The 8,640-nt window shown below is 48.3% G+C and overlaps 1 protein-coding gene; it reads right to left on the bottom strand.

The window, feature by feature from the left end:
- Positions 1 to 7,618: 7,618 nt before the first annotated feature.
- GSTUM_00001979001 (uncharacterized protein) lies at positions 7,619 to 8,426 on the bottom strand (the record flags this gene model as incomplete). XM_002839244.2 has 4 exons in its annotated part: positions 7,619 to 7,853; positions 7,950 to 8,075; positions 8,136 to 8,333; positions 8,399 to 8,426. The coding sequence occupies 4 exons, from the start codon at positions 8,424 to 8,426 to the stop codon at positions 7,777 to 7,779; spliced, it is 429 nt and encodes a 142-aa protein (XP_002839290.1). The 3' UTR covers positions 7,619 to 7,776.
- Positions 8,427 to 8,640: the final 214 nt, after the last annotated feature.

Below are 8,640 nucleotides of genomic sequence, written 5' to 3'. Positions count from 1 at the left end.
GGGATGGATGAATTGGGGTGTGATGAATGTGTGGAGGCCGAATGACCAGCAGCTGGATGACCGGGTGGGAAGTCAAGCAAATGAGGGAGGAAGGGGAGGAACAAAGGGTTAATCGATAGAAGAAAAGAAGAGGAAGAGAAAAACACAATCAACACGCTCACAAAAGGAGAAAAGGGCAAGAAGGACGACGAAGAGGAAAGGAAACGGATGAATGAGAGGGAAGGTGAGAGTGCTCTAGGGTGAGGGAATGGCAAGGGAATGGGGTGGATAGGTGAACGAGTGAGTGAGAGAGTGTGTGTGGGTGTAAGGAGGGAGAGGGGGAGTGGTTCCTGAGAAGCGAGCGGTTGCAATCAATAGTAAGGTGAGCTGCAACAACAGCGCACGGTGGAAGTAAAGGGGAATGGGAATGAATACAAGAGGCAAAGTATTCGCACAGTACAGTATAGACTTGAAAGAGCACTGGCATAGTTTGAAGGCCAGAGCGCCGGTATGCTGTGGATGAAGGGATGAGGACCCTTTCCGTCGAAAAAAGGGAGACTCAAACGCCCTCTCTTCTCTTCCACGGTATCCTCAAAAAAAAAAAAATTTGTGTTGTATCAGTTCGCATGCACTCGAGTACTCGTACAGTGCCTGATGTACCAATATGCACGATCAAGCCGGCGAGCAGGCTAAGAGAAGGGAGGCGGTCGGTTAGCGGTCGAAGCTACCGGTATCATAAGTTATGCTTGGTATCATACAGCAAAATCTACTCCACAACAGGCGAGGATTCTCTTGGCCCAATGGCTCAATCTCTTCCTCCAAGGACTCCAACTGCCTCACGCATTTCACAAACCCAACCCAAGCGAGCGGGCATCCATTACCGGTATCTCAAGGGCAGGGGGGGGGAAGAAAAGGAAAGAGCGAAGAAAAAGAAAGAAAACAAAAAAACAAAAAACAAAGCTACCACCATAACATCATTACAATACGGTACTGTGCTCGAGTACTTGTAGATGTTCCTTAAAGAATACCGGCGCTGCGAAAGTAAGGGAACAGGGGAATACTGTAGCTGCTCCGCTAGAGTCTCGAGTAATACTCTAAGTACTGTGCTGTGCCTATAGAAAAATGCAAAGCTACCGTAGCGCCATGCTGCATTGTAAACTTGTCCCTTCCTAGGAGGAGATGAGGTAAACACGTTAAAAAAAAAAAAGGGCAGTTCAGAAGACGCAAGAGCGTCTGGCATGGCCATTCACCTTATTTATGCCTCCAGATATTATATCCTATGCACCTGGAGAAAAAACACCAATTAGAATGGAGGGGAGAGAAGAGAGAAAAAAACCTGAGATAATGCTCCCCCGGCGCTCAAGCAATGCGGTGTTCTGATATGCTGAACCGAAAAACGAGGAATATGTTAAGAGACGCGTCATATTTTTCTAAGGTTGCGGCAGCGGTATTGGGCACTTCCCCCCAACCAGTGTGTTAAACAATTGAATCATTGGTCCATGAAAAATGTTGCTATCCTACTATGGTATCATGGCATCTTGAAACGCCGGCCTATTTGGTACCGTGACAGTACAAGTACTGTACGAGTAATTTACTGTACTATACCTGTCACCATAACGACCGTAACCCAACAAAGCCACTTACTCAATTCAGGGTCCACTTCCAGACCCCCCCCCTTATCGACTGGCGTTCCGGAGGACAGATACTTGTACCGTAACTTTCCACCCCTCCATCTCCTCGTGGTAGCCAAATCTAATAACAGCATCAATTTATCTCAATCCACCGTCAGCACATTAAAAGGGTCCTTTTTGCCCGCCAGCAACTCTACCAAAGCGTAATGTACCGAACAGTACTGTACTGTAAGGGGATCAGCATCCTGTTGTGATGCCGGTCCACGCCGGGTGAAAAGCAGCCCTGCACCATATACTGATTTATTAGACAAGATTTTGTGGTATCATAGCTCCTTCTATCCATGATATCAGCATCATCATCGTCATCGTCAATCTTTTGACGATTCCAGATCGCTACTCCCTTGATTCCTCGGTCGAGCTTCCGAGCCAGACCCAGGAGAAATATCATTGCATTTAGCAAAGTCGGAATCCCCTATACTCCCATATACTGAGTACTGTAATGATACTGTGGCGAAATATCCAAAGCGTTGGTAAATACTAGTATGTATGATACAGTACGAGCACGGTACAGTACTGTGCAACCACTTCTACGCTTCAGTGTGATACGGTACCGGTGGCTCGTCAACGAACAGAGCTAAATCAATGTCTCGTGCTAACCACGATTTGTTTCGACCGCATGTTTTGAGGGCACTCGCAGAGTGATAATGTGCCTTCAAATCCCCCCCCCTCTTGCGCTGCCGTACCACCTTTAGCCACTGGTTGAAGTACCTTCCTTGTTCCCCTATCGAAGATGCGCCCCTGCTAGGAAATCTATGTTACTTGTCCCAGACCTGAAGTACTGTACTTAAGTATCGTGCTGTACCCAAAAACAAGGGGCTATATTCTGTATTGGCGTTCAGCTACGTACTTGTACATATTTTTTCCTTTACCGTGCTGTGCACTTCTTTTATCCCTGTTTTCAGGTAATTCACTGGGTGCAGCAAGTGCAAGCAAGGTCAAGGAGAAAATAGCGATCCCTTTGTCTCACAGAATCCGGCGTACCTGGGTCACAACAAGCCCGGGGGAATCTACGCTGGAATTCGTCACCCAAAGGGCTAATTGGTTTGCAAGAGGGGGGGAAGTACAGTACCGGTATGAGATGGGCGAGAGAGATACCTTGAAGGGTCCAAGGGTTAATATAACGAGCTGCGGATCCAATCTCGTAAAGAAGGTACCAAGAGGATCTCCTGCAAATAATAGAATACAGCTAAGTTTTGCCCCGCATTTTCCCTCCAAGCTCTCGAACCCATAACTCGGTGGTACTGAGATTGTGGGGAAATCGTTCCTTCAATTCGTATTTTTCCCGTCGGTTCTCCGTAACACAGGAAAATGGAGAGGCCATATTTCTCCCAGTGGGGAATACCATATGATCCCTGTTCAATTGGACAAGCATAACCCTCGTAAAGGAGAAAGTGGTTATGTCACGTTGGCTCGAGAAATTGTTTTTTGAGGCTGGGGTCTCGCAAGTTATTCAAACGCCGCAAGATACCGCACGCACTTGATGGTGCTTGCGTGGACGAGCTACCTGTAGTACCGTAGATGGGCTGGCTAGCTAGTGTGGTGGATTGATTTCGGCAAACCTCTTCCTAGTTGGGAGGGAGGCCTGTGTTCTTCGCTCCCATCGCGACCTTTCTCTCAATGGGCCTCCTCTCTGCTTCTACCGGTATCTTCTTTCTTGCCTCTGCAGGGCAGTTGATATGGTATTCATTCATAAAGTAAGGTGCTGCAATGGAGGCCAGGCCCACTTGTAATCCTGGTCAATGTTTCAGAGACGTACAAGTACTCGTACATGTACCGGCACAAGCACTGTACGTTTAGTGGGTACGAACGAGTACATCAGTGGAATGATCGACGCTGCTGTGTCGAGGCTATCGCGACAGACGAGAAATTAGCAATAGGTTTGCTTCGGCAGGAAGCAACAGTCTCGCATCGGGATTAAGAGACATTGTACCCGCCCAAAAAGTCCGATGCCGTACGGCGGCACGATATCTTATACGGTTGTGCCAGCATCCAGTAAGTTAACATGTAAAGTACCGGTACGTTATCATACGAGTATCATCATACTTGTACTCGAGCGGATAATCCTGTCTTCCCTGTCGGCTAAACAATTTTCCGCTTAAAAATCAGACCAGGCCAGACAGAAGGAATAATCTGCCCAGAGTTAACGGGCTTTAACCCGGCTCCCAGATCCCTCAATCCACAGGCTCAATGGCCGGTACTTGTAGAGAGAGGTGTTAAAGAGCTGTAATGAGTATATTAGAGCACGCGGAGAATGAGGTTACAACCGCCAAAAGCCTCGGGGCGAGAAATTTGTCGAGATATCATAATTATATTTTCCTTCACCCTTTAATCAGCGATGGAAACCAGAATCAAAATTATGGGTGACGGCGGGTGACGGCGGGTCCCTGGCCGCTGGCAAGCTCCGGGTCTGCTCGCCGCTGATCCTTGTCCGCTCCCCCACGCAATTGGCCATGAGTCGAGTGCTTTTCCCGAGTAAACACCACCACCACCACCACTCCCGACCATCATATGATAACAGTGATCGAGCACAGTAACTTTGCACGACAGAGCGGACTCAGCGATTTTCGTTCGAGGGCATCCGCTTATCATCGAACGAACGAGGTGGGAAGAAGCAGGAACAATATCCCTCCGGGAAGAAACCAACTCCGTACCGGTTATATTTCCCAGATGGTCGCGGACCGTTGTTTTCATCTAACTTATATTAAAAACAACATTACATATCCGCAGCAAAGAGCCTCAGCTTAATGCTGTAGGTGTGCACACCTGTTCGATATGTGTGGCACCTCTCGAGCACTTCCACCCCAGAGAAAGTGAGGAATCAACTCGAGTCCACGTAAGAAGTAACGGTAGTCTGCAACATTACTCGAGCGCTGTAGGGTGCACTGCAGGCACTTCGACAAAAGGTCATAAATGCAGACAAGATCGCATTCAGCCTAGATAAATTTACCATTTTCCCCCGCTCCCTCTTTCCCTTCCTTTCCACATTCCCCCCACACATCTTCACTTCAAAAGGATGGACTGCATACAAATCGACGGGCACTGATGCCGGTGGTGGAGCTGCGTTTAAAATGTCTACATTCAAATCTTCCCTTCCAACCATCATATCATGACGGCGAGGCGGATAGAAAATTTCCAAGACAAAAAGCAGCCGGGCCCTTCGCCGTAGTCTACGGGATGGCTTCGGACGAAAACTACTGTGCCAGTGCTAGTACAGTGCCGTACAGTAGTCTACCTTCGACCAGAGTGCTTTTACGTCAGAGCTCTTGGCTTCATCCTTTCGCTTGACAACTTGATTTGACCATCCAATTGGGTCGCTTAACTTGCGTCTCGTGTTTTTGTTTTTTCGTCTTGGCAGATCCGCGATAAATCCACTCCTTGATAAGATCTCGGGGAGTCTTTCCTAAAATTAGCCCCAAATCATGAACGACTTTAGTGGGAAAAGCCACAAACAAATCGATATGGGTACAGAACGGTGTTGGGAGCAGCTTCCTACTCCAGTCCCGCCTAGGAACTGGTGCGATTAGCCACGGAGCAAAAGACAAGAGGACATGTGGATATGCTCCCCCCCCCTTTTTTTTGTGACTAGACAATTTCTCACTTGAATACCGTGGCTACTCGAATACGAGTGCCGGTGCAAGAGAAATGTGCTATGATAGATCGTTGAAATTCCCCTTCTGGGATAGGGGTGGAGAAATCGCCGCAAACCGAGCCCTCAGTTGAAACAAAAAAAATAATACACAGCAGCATCTTACAAGGAGAGGTAACTACGGAACAGGGTCCCTGTTTATTTCGATTGTATTCTTGTATTGGAGTATAGTACCGGTATCATACTTACTTGTACTAGTACTTATGGTATCCATTCCACGGACCCTAACGATATAGTTCAACCTTCTGATAGGACTAAACCTCGGGTTCTAGGGGATAGTGCTCATCTGGCTCTTCTGCGGAGCTGCCATCATCCGGCCTAAAAACCATCATCGTTGCAGATGTCGATGTCCGACTCGCTGCCTCCCTACCCCCGGCAATTCAATTCCCACATGATGTACGAGTAGGGTAGGGTAGGGTACCGGTAGGTAGGCAGGCGGAGTTTTTTATTTTCTTCTCCCAAAAACGTTGGTGTCTGAACCTAAGCTTTTTCATTAAAATTTCATTTTTCATTTTTCACTCTACGGTATCATAAAAAAAAAAAAGGAAACATCGTTGCCGCCGCAACCCACATGATAGTGGTACACATCATTTAGTATCTCCCGACCTGAAGACTTGTTACCTGAGTCTGGTTGGTTTAGGCTGGTTTCACGAATCTCGTGATTGCCGGGAAACGGTTAATCACCCTGATCGCTATTGCGGTTATTTCGTATGGAACCTCACTTCCTTCTTTCCTTCCTTACCTCGAGAACATGGAAAATTATATTTTTTTTTTCCGAAGCAGAATAAAACATCAAGCCGCCGCATAGTGCTACTGATGCAGTAGACTAGGGTTGCCATTCTGTTGTCTTTTGCCTTGTGCGCGGCTTGAGCGGGACTAAGCTAACCTGAGTCTTATTATAGAAACTTCCCCTTTCCAAATGACCAACTCTATCCCTCTAGCCACCGGGCCTATCCCAATTTTTACGTATCCCAGATTGGCCGTTTCCCCCTTCCCAGGGCACCGACAGCCCAGTCGAAATCAAAATATCAAGAGCCCGGAAGAGATAAAAAGGGAAAACACTTTCTCATCACGGAATCTCGTGGAGTAAGAATTTATGCGTCTGCTATTGGCTATCCATTGGGTCTCGTCACTGTCACCTTTCGGATATTCTTCCAGCTGGTTCAACACCCGAAAACTGGAGAATGTTAAAGATGCAACGTTCCCGTAGGCCTCTGCGCTAGTACTCGGGCATTTGTCCAGAGGCTAGTAGGGACCATGTGAGAAGGAATATTTGGCGAGCGAGCAAACCCTCGCCATCATGTAGGGCACCAGCTGGCTTCACAGACATCAGACTCCACAAGCTTAATGATACGGTACATAACAACACCCAAACACCCCCCACTTACCACAATACCGTGCAACGCACCGTTGTCCACATTTTCTATAAATACTCAGGGCAAGGGGTTTCGGGACTTCGTTTAATACTAATCCTCCATCCGGCCCGGTACACTCGGACAACATGGGGGGGAAAGGCATTCACATTAGTTACCGCTGGTTTTTGCATTGGCCAGTTTCCTTCGATATCAGCCGAGCACCGTTGTTTTCTCCCTCAGTTCCCCTTCTACTATGGGTTCTTCCAATGAGGGTACAGACGTCGCCGATCACGGCAGGCGCCTGGTTAGATGCGTGTACGACAAACAATGGTTTCATATGCACAGATTCCTGGTGTTCAAATCGAACAATTTACGGGACGGTGGCGCGGAGAGTCGCCGGTACGGAGTTGTTGGGATTTTCATTATTATTTTTATTTGCTCGGGCTGATACCTTCCGTGTCATAGCCTGTCACTCGGACTGAAGCTGTGATGGGGGGACGCGCTGAGAACTAGAACTGGTTTCCTTGCTAACCGAGCGCGCTCCACGGGGGTGGGGGATTGGGGTATATGCCCTACACGCCAAATTTCCGTGTGACTATCCCGGACCCCGAGTGTTTTCGCGCGAGGTTTTCATACATGGTGTTTAGGCATAGCGTTCTCTCTTGGTAGATCTGGTTTCTCTCAGAACTTCGGCAGAGCAGCATGCTCTATCACTCGAAATTACATCTGTCGGCACCTTGAAATCCAGAAAAAGCTTCCTAGTGAGAAAGAGAAGTTATGGCCTGATCTGGGTTGATCCCCCCTCAATATCCTAGGATTTTGTGCGCGAAAGCGGTAAAAATGCTTTGATACCTCCTTCCTCAACTCACATTCGAGTGAAATCGCGTGAAGCTGGTAGCTAGAGCAAGTTATCAACCACAAAGGAAAACGGCTCGTTGATACCCATCTCGATGAAAATATAAGATTGATTCACGTCACTGAAATCTAGAGAGCCTGGTGAACTTTGAGACTAATCCAGACGAATATAAGCGCTCAGGGCTTGCCTAACCCCACCTTCCCCCGCCCCATCTTACCCTCCCCCCATCTATAAGGTGACATTTGAGCGCTACCACTTCTCTTCAGGATTCCCCTTAAACTCCAAATAATCCTCCAATTTGAAGAACGAAATCTCTGTCTCATGTTCTACGTCCCCCCCACGATCAGCAATCCAAAGCCCGCTGCTGCAGCACCCCCACCACACAAACAAGCATAGACACTAGAACAGCAAAGCAAACTCACCACACCCATACCCCTCCAATGCCCTCCCATCATCCCCAAAAATTAACTCGTCCCCCTCGTCCTCCATATTGATGATCAAGTTATTGGTCTTTGTCCCATGCGCTTTGGTATACAACTTTAACGTATCTGTCCCTCCCTCCCCCACATTAGCCCCCTCCCATCTGCGCCCACTGTGATATGGCAAACCAAGAGTCCCAACCACCCCCTTATAAGCTTTCCACCCACCACCGCCACCACTAGTGGAAGACAAGATCTCGCTGCGCACACGCTCTTTCAAGTCGCCGGAGGTGAGGGTTGTCAAGTCGAGGTTATGCAGAACAAGGTTTTTCGCCGTGCGGTAGGGAAAGTTTTTGATTACGCGGATAGTGAGGGTTGCGGAGGTTACTGTAGGTGGAAGTTTTTTTTGGGTGTTAGCGTTTAAAAGGAGGGGAGGGGGGGGGGGGGCGTACGCGGACGGGTTAGGAGGTCGGAGGACATTTTTTAGCTTGGGTTGTGGCGGGGGCTGATAGGGGATGTATTTCAAGGAGAGGAATGGTGGGATGATAGCCTAATGGAGAGGTTGAGAAGGCGGGGTCAACTTTCCTTCCCGCGGGGCGGAGAGCTTTTGTTTTCCCTACTATAGAGGTCTGTTATGGTCTCGCGCATACGGTATGATGCCGAGAGCAACCAATTCGGGCTAGTAGACCTACCT

The sequence above is a fragment of the Tuber melanosporum genome, assembly GCF_000151645.1.
Source record: "Tuber melanosporum whole genome shotgun sequence assembly, scaffold_325, strain Mel28".
Classification (NCBI taxonomy): domain Eukaryota; kingdom Fungi; phylum Ascomycota; class Pezizomycetes; order Pezizales; family Tuberaceae; genus Tuber; species Tuber melanosporum.
The sequence above is the reverse complement of the archived record's forward strand: the minus strand, read 5'-3'. Positions and strand labels throughout refer to the sequence as shown.